Source organism: Bos indicus x Bos taurus, chromosome 8 (genome assembly GCF_003369695.1).
Source record: "Bos indicus x Bos taurus breed Angus x Brahman F1 hybrid chromosome 8, Bos_hybrid_MaternalHap_v2.0, whole genome shotgun sequence".
NCBI classification, from domain to species: Eukaryota; Metazoa; Chordata; class Mammalia; order Artiodactyla; family Bovidae; genus Bos; species Bos indicus x Bos taurus.
Window position 1 is genome coordinate 102,593,820 of NC_040083.1, and position 17,206 is coordinate 102,611,025.

The 17,206-nt window shown below is 43.8% G+C and overlaps 1 protein-coding gene across 8 annotated transcripts in view; it reads right to left on the reverse strand.

Moving 5' to 3' along the window:
• WDR31 (WD repeat domain 31) overlaps positions 1 to 12,455 on the reverse strand; it is a 30,033-nt gene extending 17,578 nt beyond the window's left edge. For 4 of the 8 annotated variants that reach the window (XM_027550548.1, XM_027550550.1, XM_027550542.1 and 1 more), the window contains exons 1-4: positions 12,349 to 12,455; positions 8,165 to 8,292; positions 3,076 to 3,219; positions 2,512 to 2,644 (exon numbers count right to left, since the gene is read on the reverse strand). In XM_027550548.1, the coding sequence (XP_027406349.1) occupies positions 2,512 to 2,644; positions 3,076 to 3,191 (249 nt within the window). In that variant the 5' untranslated portion in view covers positions 3,192 to 3,219; positions 8,165 to 8,292; positions 12,349 to 12,455. Of the gene's footprint in view, positions 1 to 2,511; positions 2,645 to 3,075; positions 3,220 to 5,430; positions 5,486 to 8,164; positions 8,293 to 12,348 lie in introns of all 8 variants that reach the window. The other 4 variants (XM_027550545.1, XM_027550547.1, XM_027550543.1 and 1 more) reach the window with 3 other exon arrangements.
• Between the last annotated feature and the right edge of the window lie 4,751 nt (positions 12,456 to 17,206).

Here is a 17,206-nt window from a genome sequence, read left to right on the forward strand (position 1 = left end):
TGCTCAAAATTCTCCAAGCCAAGCTTCAGCAGTATGTGAACTGTGAACTTCCAGATGTTCAAGCTGGCTTTAGAAAAGGCAGAGGAACTAGAGATCAAATTGCCAACATCCGCTGGATCATTGAAAAATCAAGAGAGTTCCAGAAAAACATCTACTTCTGCTTTATTGACTATGCCAAAGCCTTTGACTGTGTGTATCACAACAAACTGTAAAAATTCTTAAAGACATGGGAATACCAGACCACCTAACCAGCCTCCTGAGAAATCTGTATGCAGGTCAGGAAGCAACAGTTAGAACTGGACATGAACAACAAACTGGTTCCAAATTGGGAAAGGAGTGCGTCAAGGCTGTATATTGTCACCCTGCTTTTTTAACTTATATGCAGAGTACATCATGAGAAATGCTGGGCTGGAGGAAGCACAAGCTGGAATCAAGATTGCCGGGAGAAATATCAGTAACATCAGATATGCAGATGACACCACCCTTACGGGAGAAAACAAAGAGGAACTGAAGAGCCTCTTGATGAAAGTGAAAGAGGAGAGTGAAAAAGTTGGCTTAAAATTCAACATTCAGAAAACTAAGATCATGGCATCCGGTCCCATCACTTCATGGCAAATAGATGGGCGAACAGTGTCAGACTTTATTTTTGGGGGCTCCAAAATCACTGCAGATGGTGACTGCAGCCATGAAATTCAAAGACACTTGCTCCTTGGAAGGAAAGTTATGACCAAGCTAGATAGCATATTCAAAAGTAGAGACATTACTTTGCCAACAAAGGTCTGTACAGTCAAAGCTATGGTTTTTCCAGTAGTCATGTATGCATGTGAGAGTTGGACTATAAAGAAAGCTGAGCACCAAAGAACTGATGCTTTTGAACTGTGGTGTTGGAGAAGACTCTTGAGAGTCCCTTGGACTGCAAGGAGATCCAACCAGTCCATCCTAAAGGAGATCAGTCCTGAATATTCATTGGAGGTACTGATGCTAAGCTGAAACTCCAATACTTTGGCCACCTGATGCGAAGAACTGACTCATTTGAAAAGACCCTGATGCTGGGAAAGATTGAAGGTGGGAGAAGGGGACGACAGAAGATGAGATGGTTAGATGGTGTCACCGACCCAATGGACATGAATTTGAATAAACTCCAGGAGTTAGTGATGGACAGGGAGGCCTGACGTGCTGCAGTCCATGGGGTTGCAAAGAGTCGGACGCGACTGAGTGACTGAACTGAACTGGCGAACTAAGATCTCACGCGCCATGTGGCATGGCCAAAAAAATAAAAGTACATTTACACTGTTGTGAAACAGATCATATATTTTTTTAATATTTATTTATTTATTTGGCTGCGACATGTCTTAGTTGAGGCGTGTGAGATCTTCACTCTTCACTGCAGCACGCAGGGTCTTTAGTTGCACCACGTGGGATAGAGTTCACAGACCAGGGCTCGAACCCGGGCCCCCTGCATTATGAGCATAGAGTCTTAGCCACTGGATCACCAGGGAAGTCCCCATACTTTTTTTTTAATTTCAAAAAATCTCATCCATAATCCCATCGGCCAGAGAGAATCATTATGAAAATTGTCTTCCCATCCTTTTTCCAGGAATACATTTTAGTATTTTGTTGTATTTCTCCCCCTAAACAGGATTCAGAAGCATTCTCTGGCCCATCTCTGTAGTTCAGTACTATGACCTAGTTAAATCCCAGTTTCATAACCTGCAAAATAGAGAGGCTAATCCTCGCACCATCTACCCCTCACAGCTGAGGATCATAGAAATATAATTTCATGTCTAGATGTTAAAACAAAATGCTGCCAATTAAATGTGTTATTATCAATTTCTAGATGCATCCTGATTTCAGAGGTGTTAAAATGTGGAAACACGCACATCTTAGAATCAGTGAAATACAGTATGAAAATGGAATCTGAAGATTCTAAATGGCCATTGAAGATTAGAGGCATTATTTGTTATGAAAGAATCAGCATTTCTGCTAGCAAGAGCCTAGGTCTGAGTGCTATGACAGATCCAGGTATGAGGGAGATAAAGCAACCAGATTTACACTGAAAATGGGAGCAGTCTCTAAGTATTGGTAGATGTTTTGGCAAAAGAGATGCATAAAAGAGACTAGAACTTTCCTTTTGCTGATAAATAACTCCTGTGTGCATGCAGGTGTAAAAATGGATAGGCTGGAGTAATATTTGTCATTTATAAGAAGCATGTGGGTGGTCTTGCAGAGTGCTGAGGGCATTCCCATTTAATCCTCACAACTATCCCGGGTGGTTGGCATTACTACCCGCATTTAATAATAAGGAGCCTGAAGCTCAAGAAAATGAAAAGACTTGCCCAAAGTAACAGGAAGCGGCAGACTAGGAATTTAAACCCAGTCTTTTTAACTCTAAAGCGCATATTTTTACACTATTCAACCCTGCTGCCGGAAATGAAAAGCCAGCACTTCCTTTCCAAACATCTGCCCTTCTCTGCAATAAGCTGGTTCCCTGGGAAGCACTGCAAACCCCACCTTATCTTTTCCTCCGGAGACACAGAGGTCTGAGTTCAGAGCAGCAACAACAGAGACGGTATCCACGTGAGCTGGGCTATACTCTTGAAAGGCTTTAGTTTGAATCTTCTCTTCGATAAATCCATCAGGCCTGCTAAAGAGAGGATGGAAAATGAGGAGCCCCACGGTGTAGGGTGCACAGTGGAGCAAGGGGAACAGAGTGTGGACCACAAGGCCAGGCTGAGGAGAAAGACAGAAAGGGAGTAGAGAAAGGAGACACACTGATGTCACCAGAAATGGCACTATTAACTCTGTAAATGCTCAGAATGAGTGGGTGACTGGGGTCTGATGAAGGAAGAAACCCAGAGTCTTTGCTTGCTCTAGAGATGATTCCCAAAGATGTGGGACCCCTCACCATGGGGCTGTAGGCACTAGCAACTAAGATGTTTCTTATCCAAAAGGAAACAGACCAAACTGACTGTTCAGGGAGAGCATCAACGATGGCTCCAGGCCTTCTCTTTCTATAGGAAAGAATTGTCATGGGGCACAAAACTGGGGATCCCACCCGAGGGCAGACTGCTATACCTGTATTTGTAAGTGCTGTGTTTGAATTTGCTCTGCAGTTTCCCCATCACTGCACAGAACCTGCACGAGACCTTCTGGGGAAGAGCTCGTTTCAGATGGCACCTGAGTAGCAGCATCCCTTGGGGCTGCTGGAAGTTGTGTTCCCTGTTTGGTAAAAAGAAGAATACACACTGTTAACTCTGGGAGGCACAAGAACGGCAGGTATTATGGTTATGCTAAAACCTTTTTTTTTTTTTTTAAAGACTAATTGTAGGCATTTGGTTTTCCTCCTTTCCCTGCCTCACACTCTTATGGCCCTGGGAAGGCACCATCCCACCATACAGCATTTGCAGATAAACAAAAACAAAACTAACTTTAAAAATATTAAGATGCTCCCCAGTAAGTCAAATATAGAATCACTATGTGATCCAACAATTCTACTCCTGGGTATATAGTCCGAAGAATTGAAAACAGGTGTTCAATCCAAAATTTAAACATGTATGTTCAGAGCAGCACTGTTCACAACAGTCAAAAGCTAGCAACAACCCAAGTGTCCATCAATGGATGAATAAACAAAATGTGGTTTACGCATACCATGGAACATTTTTCAGCCATTAAAAGGAATGAAGTACTGGGAATTCCCTGGTGGTCCACTGGTTAGGATTTGGCGCTTTCACTTATTGAGATCCCATAAGTTTTGAGGCAAGGCCAAAAAAAAAAAAAAAAACCAATCTATACCAGTAAGCTTCTTGAAGAAGAGCTTTAGTTATTCTAAAAGGCCATAACCTTCCTAGCTTGTGGGACTGCTATTAAATACTTTCCAGGGTCATGAGGTTATTCTGTAATAAGAATGAGACGCGGGAGACAATACAGGTAATGACCTGACCGGCAGGTCTCACAGTGTGATATCAGGACTGCTGGGGGTTCCTGAGACCCTTGCAGGGAGTCTGTGAAATCCTTTTCCCAACTACATCTCCATGTGAGTCCTGACTTTCTGCTTATACTACAATGCAAACAACATACTGCAATAGATTGAATGCAGAAGCAGACATGAGGATCCAACTGTCTTCTGTTTAAGCCAAACAGTAAAGAGATTTGCAAAAATGTAAAACAATACTGTTCTCTTCCAATCAAACATTTTTGTGTGTTTTCAAAAGTATATTTATTTTTCATAAAATTATTTATGTTTACATGCAATAAGGTTTATTATTTTTAAAAGAGTTAATAAGTAAATATTTTTAAAATATCTCGGTTTTAGTGCCAAGATCAGAATATGTGGCCAGTGTGGACATCTGATGGGACTGCAGGTACATGACTAGGACCTAGTCTTAGCTACTCTGGGTAACGTTCGTCTGCTACTCAATTAGCTGTCCCCTGAGATGGCAGAGGGTAGAGGTGGGAGTATCCAGTCACCATCTCTTCCAGGGCTCTGCTTAAAGAAATGCTAGGAGACGAGTTTCTTATGGGAATGATGAGCCTACCTAGTTCTAGGAAGAATAGTCTATAACGAGAAATAGCAGCTAAAACTCACCAAGTATTCTCCATGCAGGATCCTAGTTCCCAGACCAGGGATCAAACCCAGGATCCCTGTAGCGGAAGCTCAGAGTCTTAACCATTGGACCACCAGGGAAGTCCCATATCCTTACCTTTAAAAAAACCCCACAGTTTTCCACTCTATGGAGGTCCCTCAAAAACTAAAGATAGAGTTGCCATGTGATCCTGCAATTCCATTCCTGGGCATATATATAGAGAAAGCCATAATTTGAAAATATAAGTGTACCCTAATGTTCATGGCAGCACTATTTATTTATAATAGCCAAGATAAAAACAACCTAAATGCCCACTGACATATGAATGCATAAAGAAGATGTAGTACATAGACACACAATGGAATATTACTCAGCCACAAAAATGAATGAAATAATGCCATCTGCATCAGTGTGAATGCAACTAGAGATGATCACACTTGGTGAAGTAAGTCAGAAAGAGGAGTGATCCCGTATGTTATCACTTATACACAGAATCTGAAATATGACACAAATGAGCCTACCTACAAAGCAGAAACAGACTGACAGACACAGAGAACAGACGTGCGGCTGCCAAGGGGCGAGGGGCAGCGATGCACTGGGAGTTCAGGACGATCAGGTGCAGATGGTCACACACAGGATCGATGAGCACTGAGGTCCTGCTGTATCACACAGGGAACTACAGCCGACATTCGGTGATAGACCAGAATGAAAACGAGTATGTGTATATATATGCCTAACTATCGCTTTACTGTACAGCAGAAATAAACACCACATTGTAAACCAACTATACTTCAACAAAATAGATGAAAACAACAACAAAACACTTAAAAAACAACAACAAACCCACCACAGCTTTCCAGAAGAACTTCAGCCTACATTTGAAAGCTGCCAGAATTGACCTCCTGAAAAGAACAGGTAACCAGTGAGAAATGGACTATTTCCTGCCATATCGGGAAACAAAGGATGTCACAGTCATCAGGAGTTGCAGCCACAGACTACGGTGAGCTGGTGAGTCCTGAGGAAATTCAGGATAGGAAAAGTATCCTGCAGATCCAAGGAATGATTTCAGTGAGCCCAGACTCTTGCATCTTCCCATACATAGAAAAGTGCTAAATTCCCTAACTTGATGCATCTGGTTTTCTTTTTTTTGTTGTTTGTGTGTGTGGTTTTCTTTAATTAACAATAATTTTTTGATGTTCAGACTACCTGCCCTTTATTGCAAAACTCCTATATATCTGAGCTCACCCCCTCGCCTCCTTGGAATAGTTCTCTTGGGATTACTTGAGATGTCGCCTCCCGAGCATGAAGTCCTAAAAATTCCTACCGAATAAAATGTAACTCTCAACTTTTAGGTAGTGAATATTCTTTAAGTTGACAAGGGACAGAAGCAAATGCAGTGGACAGAACACGGCGAGTGGCATCAAGAGCTCTGGGCTCTGGCGCCAGGCTCGCCTCGTCTCACGTGTGTCGTGTGTCGTGGAGCTCCTCCTCTAATGCATAAACACGGACACCAGACTCCAAGATTACAAGCAGACTGGATGCTCCGTAAGACGACGGACTCTCATATCCTTTTCTGTACTTCAAGCGGCTTGCACGATGTGACAGACACATGTGTTGTGAAACAGCAAACCTAAGGGCTCTGGATGTGAGAATTGGACTGTGAAGAAAGCTGAGTGCCGAAGAATTGATGCTTTTGAACTGTGGTATTGGAGAAGACTCTTGAGAGTCCCTTGGACTGCAAGGAGATCCAACCAGTCCATTCTAAAGGAGATCAGCCCTGGGATTTCTTTGGAAGGAATGATGCTGAAGCTGAAACTCCAAAACTTTGGCCACCTCATGCAAAGAGTTGACTCATCGGAGAAGACTCTGATGCTGGGAGGGATTGGGGGCAGGAGGAGAAGGGGACGATAGAGGATGAGATGGCTGGATGGCATCACTGACTCAACGAACATGGGTTTGGGTAAACTCTGGGAGTTGGTGTTGGACAGGGAGGCCTGGCGTGCTGCGGTTAATGGGATCGAAAAGAGTTGGACACGACTGAGTGACTGAACTGAACTGAAGGGCTCTTCTAGTTCAGATGATGTAGGGTTCTCTGTAACAAGCACAAGTGTTGCCGGATAGACCAGAGGGTTCCCAGAGGAAGAGAACCAGATGGAACTTCTTCGACATAGAGAACCATTATAGGCCTAGACATTTTGTGATCTAAGCCTGGCCAGAGGCTTGCTCTTGACCACATCAAGTGAAGTCACTCAGTCGTGTCCGATTCTTTGCAACTCCATGGACTGTAGCCTCCCAGACTCCTCCATCCATGGGATTTTCTAGGCAAGAATACTGGAGTGGGTTGCCATTTCCTTCTCCAGGGAGATGATAAATCAATTGTAAAAATTCCCAGTTCTTTGGCTTCCCTGGTGGCTCAGGTGTAAGGAATTCCCCTGCCAGTGCAGGGAACACAGGTTTGACCCTTGGTCCAGGAAGATCCCACATGCCACAAAGCAACTAAGCCTGTGCATCACAACAACTGAGCCTGTGCTTTAGAGCCTGGGAGCCATGACTACTGAAGCCTGTTAGAACCTGTGCTCTGCAACAAGAGAAGCTACTGTAATGAGAAACCCACACACCACAAGCAGAGAAAGCCCATGCAGCAACAAAGACCCAGCAGAGCTGAAATACTAGATAATGTTTAAAATTTTTAAAAAAGGACTCCCGGTTCTGTTTCGAAGGTACAGGATAGCAAGAGGCACGTTCTTGAGCTATAGTGCAGGATCCAAACCCCCTCAAACACTCAATCACAAGACTGCTGCTGCTGCTGCTAAGTCTCCTCAGTTGTGTCCGACTCTGTGCGATCCCATGGACTGTAGCCCACCAGGCTCCCCCATCCATGGGATTTTCCAGACAAGAGTACTGGAGTGGGGTGCCATTGCCTTCTCCGAACCACAAGACTATCTGGTACTTAAGGAATGATGATGCTGACCTCTGCTGACCCTGGTGACTTAATCAACTAAAGCTGTGACTCTGACAACCTGTGTCCCAAATTTATGCTGAACTCTCCTCTACTCAAGCCCTTTATGAATATGCAGACACCACCTGAGCCGTTTCGTATATATGCGTGCACTCTTATCTTAAAACTTCTCCAGTTTTGCTGTTCCGAGAGACACAGTTTGGGCAAGTATCCCTGTTCTCTCAACTTGCTGCAAGTTGTAAATCCTTTCTTCTGCTCTTTGGCTTGGCTGTGTATTTTTGGCTTGACACTCATCAAGAGGGGAACCTAGTTTTTCAGTTACCACAAATATGTCCCCAGGAAAAATTCCAGGATAGTTTTCAAAAAGCTTGCAGTGTTGTACTGCTGTAGTTAGATAAGAGATTGCAGGGCTTCCTATTTGCCAACCTAACCCATTTTTTAACACTGCCATCAAACTAAGGACAGATGCCACCCACAGATCTAGGTCACTGATGCTATAAATGGATTGACTCTGCTTAAAACTGATTGGATTTTTAGCTGGTATCTTCTGAGAGCCATACTTCCTATCTGAAGCATATTCATGGGACAATCTATGGAAAAGAAAATCTTTAGAATTACTTACACCCAAACCAGTGGGATCTTCTTGATGAACTGCAGTATTTGTAAAGTTGTAAACTTTGTAAACTTGGTGAGCTGCTGCTTTGTAAAGCTATCCTTTGGAAAATAGTTCAGGCAGCCACTTCCTAATCTCTGTAATTAGTGAAAAGACAATTAGATTAATCTCTTCTCTAACCATATGTTTGTACTGAAAGGAGATTTACAAGGTAAATAAGAAACTGTTAAAGACATTGTTAAGTGTCATTTCCCCTCACAAAGATTTATCTTGCAAAATTCAAAGATTTTATAACTTGCACATTTCCAATACTTAGGGAAACTATACCATAATGTTAATTATACAATTATTTTTAAATATGCAAAACAGGATATATTTAAACTCATCATTAAATATTTTTATTTTACTCATAGTAATATTTTCATTCGTCAAAAATCTTCAGGAGTGACTGCTTACTTCCAAGCTTACTGTTTTTGTGAGAAAGGCAAATTCTTCTGTTTAAAATAATACTTTAAGTATGAATTTTTAAAATATTACTTTAAGTAGAAACAGTTTCTCAAAATCATCACATATAAACTCTTTATTTAAAGATCTGCAGAATATGGGCAGAAACATCATTTGCTCAAAATTCTAACTAGGTAGAGCTCTTGACTTCTAGCCCAGAATTTCCACTATAAACATCTACAAAGAAGAAACAGCTTTACAGCATTTTAACAACTAAATTTTAAGCATTCAGATAAACTCTAATTATTGATTGATCTTATTCTAATTACTAAGAGCAGCACAAAACAGTCAGAATAATATTTCATTAGGCGCATTAGCCTTGAAATGAGGCCTGCATCTGAATTATAGTTCTGCTTCGTTCAGTCTTGGGCAAGTTCCTGAACCTCTCTAAGTCTCAGTTTCCAATGTGTAAAACAGGATAATATCTCTACACTCAGCTTCTGTGAAGATTAAAAATAGCACTTAGGGACATCTCTGGTGGTCCAATGACTAAGACTCCAAGCTCTCAATGCAGAGGGCCAGGATGCCACCCCTGGTCAGGGAACCAGATCTCACACACCGCAACTAAAGATCCCGTGTGCTAAAACTAAGACCCAGAGCAACCAAATAAATTGGCTGTTGCTCTTGGTTAGTAGCTAGGTTGGGTCCGACTCTTTGCGACCCCATGGACTTCAACCTGCTAGGCTCCTCTGTCCATGGGATTTTCCAGGCAAGAATACTAGAGTGGGTTGCCATCCTCCTCCAGGGGATCTTCCTGACCCAGGGACCAAACCCAAGTCTCCTGCATCACAGGGGGATTCTTTTCCACTGAGCCACCTGGGAAATCCAAACAAATAAATAAATAAATATTTTTTAAAACAGCACTTAAAATATGCCAAGGACTTTTTTAAGCGCTTTATATTTAACTCATTTAATCTATTCCACAAGCCTCTGAGATAGACGTTACTATCTTCATTTTGCAGATGAGAAAAGTCAGGCACAGAGATGTTAAATTACTTGCCCAAGTTTACACATAAGTTGCAAGTAAGTGTCCTAGCTGAAACCTGAGTACAGGCATTTGGACTCCAGGGGCTTTGCTCCCTACCAGCTTACTATACTCCCTCTCTGCAAAAGCTAGTGCATTTCAAGCTCTTGGTTCCAGCTGCAGATTGTTAGTAACAAATGATGACTACCAGAATGGTTACTGGATTGACAGAGATAGCAATGCTAAAAGCGGCAATGTTCACTATTATTAATTCTACTCTTAATACACACATATTAAACATACATTACAAATATACACAGAGTATACACATGTGAAAGTGAGTCTGGAGTATATTAAACTGAAGCCAATTATGTCTCCTGACCAGAGTGACTGATCACACTAAGGCTAAGAATTCATTATGTTAGATATTATGTGAAAGGAAAGGATGCTCCCACTCGCTCAGTTGTGTCTGACTCTTTGCATCCCCACTGACTGTAGCTCGCCAGGCTCCTCTGTCCATGGAATTTTCCAGTCAAGAATACTGGAGTGGGTTGCCATCCTTCTCCGGGGGAATCTTCCTGACCCAGGGATTGAATCTGCGTCTCTTGTGCCTTCTGCATTGCAGGAGGATGCTTTACCACTGCACCACCCGGGAAGCCCAGATATGATATAGCAAGGCGATTTAAAATCTTGAGAACAAAATACATGTACTTGGATAATGTCCATGTTGCTGTAGACTAAGAAATGAAAACACTATTCAAGTTATCTGCCATAGTTTATATTGTGAACCTGCAGTATACTTGAGAGGAAGGAAAATGTCTTATTCATTTTTGTATTTACGCTTTAAGCATGGCCTAGGAAAACAGATGCAAGGCAAATATCTCTTGAATGAATGAATGAATGGAATACTAAGGTGGGAGAGTCTGCTTGGCAAGCTTTTTTTAAGGACCTAACAATATGTGCAGAGAAGGCAATGGCACCCCACTCCAGTACTCTTGCCTGGAAAATCCCATGCACGGAGGAGCCTGGTGGGCTGCAGTCCATGGGGCCGCTAAAAGTCGGACACGACTGACTTCACTTTCACTTTTCACTTTCATGCGTTGGAGAAGGAAATGACAACCCACTCCAGTGTTCTTGCCTGGAGAATCCCAGGGACGGGGGAGTCTGGTGGGCTGCCGTCTATGGGGTCGCACAGAGTCGGACACGACTGAAGCAGCAGCAGCAGCAGCAACAATATGTGCATACATGCTAAATTGCTTCAGGTGTGTTTGACTCTGCAACCCTGTGGACTATAGCCCACAAGGCTCCTCAATCCGTGGGATTCTCCAGGCAAGAATACTGGAGTGGGTTGCTATGCCCTCCTCCAGAAGATCTTTCCAACCCAGGGATCAAAGGCATGTCTCTTATGTCTCCTGAATTGGCAGGTGGGTTCTTTACTACTAGTGCCACCTGGGAAGCCCCCAACAATATTCGGGTCGTTTAACACTGTCCAATAACAGATTTTCCAGGTAGCAGTTACTCTGACCCGTTCCACATAGAGGACTTGATTCCAGGTCAAATCAGGCCTAAATCTGAATCCTAGGACTCATTTCTGCCCCAAGCTACTCTCCAAAGGCCTTTAAGATCCTCAGTGGTCACTCTATTTTTAAATTTTTATCTTATTTAATTTTTTGGCCTCACTGTGGATCATGTGGGATCTTAGAACCCTCACCAGGGATCCAACCTGTGCCCCCTGCAGTGGAAGCATGAAACCTTAACCACTGAATTGCCAGGAAAGCCCCTCAATGGTCACTCTAAGCATAATTCAGAGAATTCTCTTTTAACTTTCCAGTGCAACATTCCTTGGTACACTCCAGAATATTTCCACCTGTCACTTTCCATAAAGAAACTGGGACTGGAGACTCAGATGGTAAGGAATCTGCCTGCAATGCACAAGACCCGGGTTTGATCCCAGGGTCAGTTAGATCCCCTGGAGAAGGGAACAGCAACACACTCCATCCAGTATTCTTGCCTGGAGAATTCCACAGACAGAGGAGCTTGGGCGGCAGTCAACTGGGTCACAAACAGTGACTAACACTTTCACTTTTTTCCATTTCCAAAGGTCACAAAGGGGTGAAGCTGGGGCACTGGATCTTATTCAGCTGGACTACTGGTCCACTGTTCATGTAAATGATGATTTCATATCCCCCTCCTTCGCCCCAAATCTCCTTCTGCACTTATCTAAACTACACTCTGGAAGACCAAGAAATCTAAAACCAAAGCTCAAACAGAAACAAAACCACAGGTAGAAGCAAGTAGGAAATGGTCCGATATGACCTTCCAATGGTACCGGTAGGGGAAAGAGCGTCTCAGAGAATAAGAGGGTCTTGCCCAAGATCATTTAGGGAATCAGCACTACGTCAGAACTCCCAAGGTTGCCCCAAATTGTGGGGACAAACTCTGTGCAGTTTTTCCTTTCAGATCACACAAATGCCCTGCGCCTCTTCTAAGCGTTTGGCCAAAGCTTATTTTTGATGAGGCTGGGGTGGGTGGGGGGTGGGGGGTGGGAATGGATGGAGGGGTGTTCACCCAAGACTGGATGTAAGGCCACCCAACCCAAGGTGGGCCCCGGGAACGCCCTCCCCGCTTCGGCCAGTCAGGCGGCTTCGGCTCGGAGAGCGCGAGGGTTCCCACTTGCCCTCCCATCAGCTGCGCCCTTTCGTCCCGCCTCGGGCTCCATACCCACCGGCGGGCCGGCCGGGCCGGGAGCTGAGGCCCAACGAGGACGCCGAACCCAACGGCATCCGCAGCCTCCGGCGCCTCCGCCCTTAGCAACGAAGTGCGCGTCGCTAGGTCTGGAGTCCTGCGAAAACCCTCCGGGCGCCCTCGCCAGCCACCGAACCCGGGTTCCGCTCGCCTGACGTCTCTCGGGGGTTGAGCTGAGAGCGCCCCGCCGCCTTCTTACTGCAACAGTGCGTGGACAAGGTTCCAGAAAATAGGATTGATGTGTTCAAGATCACCAATGCCAGAGAATCTGTATAATACAAGGAAACCATGTATCACTGTAATAGCCACTGAGAAAGCACTTAATAAATGTCTTCTTTTTAACTATTCATTCAGATAGGGATGTTGCTTTATTTCTTAGGAGTTTTCCCTTATTCCGCTCAGGCAGAGATCCCTCCCTTGTACATTTCTCCAGGTCTCAGACACCCCCATTCCTTTCTTTCTTTCTTTCTTTCATCAAACCTTTACAGCCCAACACCATAGCAAGGAGACCCTGGAGTACTTCTTGAGATCCATTGGGAAGACGGTTCTAGAAACTAACAGCAGCTACAAGACAGTTTTTGTGGTTACAGTTGAGTTTCTTCTAGATTAGAGTCTTGTCATCTCTCTGTTCCTAGTACAGAGCACAGGATTTGCTAGCGGCTGGTTGAATGTGTGTTGAATGAATAAACAAATGAATAAATGGCAAGGACCCTAGTCAACACTTCTTTTGCACCCTAATAGGTGCCTCCTGCAGTGCTGATCTCCCAGCAAAGCTGCCTTCAATGAAGACTCATGGAGTTTCTGAAAGTTAGGTATCTGTAGGATCAGAAGTTGAGATGGTGAGGGAAATTTACCTTCATAGAGTGTCAGGGCTGGCCATGGAGGTCCATCACTGGACCCAGAGAGGGAATCCCCTCCAAGCCTCTGCATCACAGTTTCTCTAGCCTCTGTTAATGCTCCCTCAGTGATGATACATTCATTACTTTATCAGTTAGTGGTCTGTTGTTAGGAGATTTCCTCCTGACAGGAGCTGGGATCTACCTTCTTGCCATTTACAACATTAATCTTAGTTCAGAGCCGAGGACTCTGCCTAGAAACTTCATCCCTGTTTCTCATAACAGCCTGGCAACTTTCAACCAGGAGAGACTGATTACTTTGCCTGGGATACTAGGTTAGGCTTAGCGCGGCTACAGAGTTGACTTACCAGGTCCCTCCCTGCCTGGTAATATGTTCCAGCTCTGAGTTTGCAGACCCCCTGGAAGATGCCTTAGGCCAAAGGCACCAGAGATTCCCAAACTGGTATCTCTAGCCAGACTTCTCCTTCGATATGCATATCCACCTGCTTCCTGCCTACTTCCACCTAGATGTCTAAAAGACATTTCATCCTTGACATGACTCACACTGGAAACATTATCTTCCCCCCAAACCTGTTCTTCCTCTTTTCTGTCTGAGTACTGGGCACCACCATTCATCAATCACCTAAGCCAAAGGATCTAGGAGTCATTTGTCATTTCACCCTCTCCTCTGTGTTCCAGAACAATCCCCAAGACTTCTCAATTATGACTCCTAAATATCCAAAAAATAAAAATCTCTCCGCTTCTCTATACCCACCACCCTGCTTCAGGCCAACATCATCCCAGTGTGATAGACTAAAAATGGCCACAAGTTCTTTGTAGCTTCTCCTATCAGAGCTGGCCTTGAACTTGTCTGGTGAGTTTATGCCTCAAATGCCAAGTAGTTTCTGCTCTCACCTTCTTGAAATATTGCCACCACAGGAAGAAGCCCAAGCTAGCCTGTTTAACACACACGGCCCATCCAATAGATAGCACCAAATGCCAGCTGTATGACTGAGACTATTTTAACTAAAAAAAAATTTTTTTCTGTGCACTGCATGGCATGTGGGATCTTAGTTATCTGACCAAGAACCAAACTTGTGCCCTCTACCTTGGCAATGCAAAGTCTTAGCCACTGAATCACCAGGGACGTCCCTGAGTGAGGCTATTTTAGATCAACCAGAAAAACATCAGAAAAACAGCCCCGTTGAGCTCAGCCCAATTTGCCACCCCAAGAACTGTGAGCAAATAAACAGCTGTTTAAGCCACTAAGCTTTGGGATGGTTTATTATACACAAAAGATAACTAATACCCAAATTCCTTCATCAGGTTCTGTAAGGTTTGGAATATACTTTATCTTTGAATCTCAACGTCCTCCTCCACCACCCATACTATATGCTTCAGTGGTTGAAGCCACTTGCAGCTCCCTGGCTTATTCAGCTGTCACTTGTGAATCCTTGCACAGGTGTTCCCTCTGTCCACAGTCCTTACATTGATCACCTGTCTCTGCCTCACTATCCTCAGCTTAAAGGCCATCTCCCTCTCTGCCCACAGTCTTCCCCACCATACCTCTCTTCCTCCAGCCTGAGTTAGCCATCTTTCCTTTGTGCTTGCAAAGCCCCCACACTTTCCACCATCGAGCATGATTTTTCATTTTCTTGTCTTTCTCACTTGATTGGGAGTTCCATGTGGGCAGTGGCTGATAGATCCCACCTGGATCGATTGCTGTGTTAACACAGCATCTAGCATAGTGCTGCAATAAAACATTCTACTATGATGGTAGTGTTCTGTATCTTCTCTGTACCATCTCCTAGTCCCCGGCCACTTGTGGTTATTAAGCACCTGAAATTTGGCTAGTGCAAGTGAAGAACTGATTTTGATTTTTAAATTGTATTTAATTCTAACTGTGTGTGTGGTGGGGGTGCTTCTTCTGGGTGGGTCTGTTCATTAGAAAGCCAGACCCTGAGCTTTAAGATCTTCGTATTTAAGAGTAATTGTCAGGATTTTTTTCCTGCCCTGTTGTTTCTTAGAATCTGTTGGCCTGTGAAACACTTTTTTTTCTTTAGAGAAAAAGAAGGTATGGCATTGACTATTTGCTGCTGCTACTGCTGCTAAGTCACTTCAGTCGTGTCCGACTGTGTGCGACCCCATAGATGGCAGCCCACCAGGCTCCCCCGTCCCTGGGATTCTCCAGGCAAGAACACTGGAGTGGGTTGCCATTTCCTTCTCCAATGCATGAAAGTGAAAAGTGAAAGGGAAGTCGCTCAGTTGTGTCCGACCCTCTGGGACCTTCCAGGCTCCTCTGTCCATGGGACTTTCCAGGCAAGACTACTGGAGTGGGGTGCCATTGCCTTCTCCGATGAGATAGGCACTAGACAAACTATTATTTTGAACCACTTTTTCTTTCCTGTGAATAACATTAAAATTTTTTAAAATTTTGTATTGAAGTAGAGTTGATTTTACAATTTAATTTTAACTTTAAATTTTAGTACCCACAGTACTATGTCTTTGTGGCTGTAGTATTGGGCAGCTCAGTTATGCTCTTGGAATATTTTTGCCTTGGTTGTACTTTTTCCTTTTTTTCTTTTTAAACAGCCACTTCTGGTCATTATATTCACTTCTCACCTGCCAAATACTGATGCATTTAAGGATGGAGGTGATCCTTTATGGTGATTTTTCCCATGGTTGTATTTCTTTCTTTCTTTTTGTAATCACTGAGTATTTTTGAATAAAAAAATGAGAGTGGAAGTCAGTCATGGACAGCCAATTAGGACACAACATAGAATGCTGTGGGTGTAAGTAAGGCAAATTCACATACTGCCTTTTACCCTGACCTTTTCTCCCTTTAGTGTAACGAAACCAGTGCCTCTAATTCTGCCTTATATACATATTGATATAAACCTAGTTCTTGGCTTTTTACTGCCTTAGCAGTATTCTGTCCTGCTTGTCTAGTTTGATACTGTCATTCCTCTGAAGTGGGCTGATCCTGAGAGCTTTCTGGAGACAAGCCCTGGTCTCACCCAGTCCCTTCTTGGATCTCGTCTGGCCAAAGTGGAGAAGACTCTCTGCTCAGCGGCCTAGGCTTCACCACATGGCAGCTATGTGGTCTGAGGCTGTCATTCAGCAGTGGCAGACGGCCTAGCCCCTCTTAAAGGTGACAGTTGAGACTGGTTATGCTGTGAATACATCACAGGAGAAAAGAAGCCACAGTGCTGAGAAACTTCTTGCCACTCCTGTAAACCATGCAAGCCCCAGTCAGATAGTTTCCAGCCCTGACATCAGAGACAGGCAGGCAGACAAGGGCCACCACTAAAGAGCAGGCCTGCGGGGTAATAAAGCCCGTAGTAGTAAAGGCCGGGGATAGTCCTTTTCAACAGAATTTTCTCAAACGTTCACTACTAAAAAGTTAAAAAAAAAAAAAAGACCAAAACCAAACATCATAAACAAGTGAAAAGTTAGATTACAGAGAAGAATGTACAGATAATCCCAGTTTTATAAAAATAAACACATTCCCACCTATGTCATATTGTAGGAGCTAATGAAAATTATATCATGTGTGTGGGAATCTGTAAAATATACTTGTGGTGCCATTTCAGAATGTAAATTTGTTACAGGGAAGAACTGACTCCATATTGGATCTGTTTATTTTAGTTTAACCTTTGCTTCCTGTGGCTTTTGTTCACTAAAATTATATTTTCCATACCTAATGGAGGGGCTTCCCTGGTGACTCAGATGGTAAAGAATCTGCCTGCAATGCAGGAGACCCAGGTTTGATCCTTGGGTTGGGAAGATCCCCTGGAGAAGGGAATGGCTACCCACTGCAGTATTCTTGCTTGGAGAATTCCATGGACAGAGGAGTCTGGTGGGTTACAGTCCATGGTGTCGAAAAGAGTTGGACACGACTGAGCGACTAACACATACACAATGGCCTGCTTCAGGAACCCTCCCCTCTGCCTGAATGTTAAACCAAATGCCTTTGTTTAGGACCCTGTCCATTTGTGGATG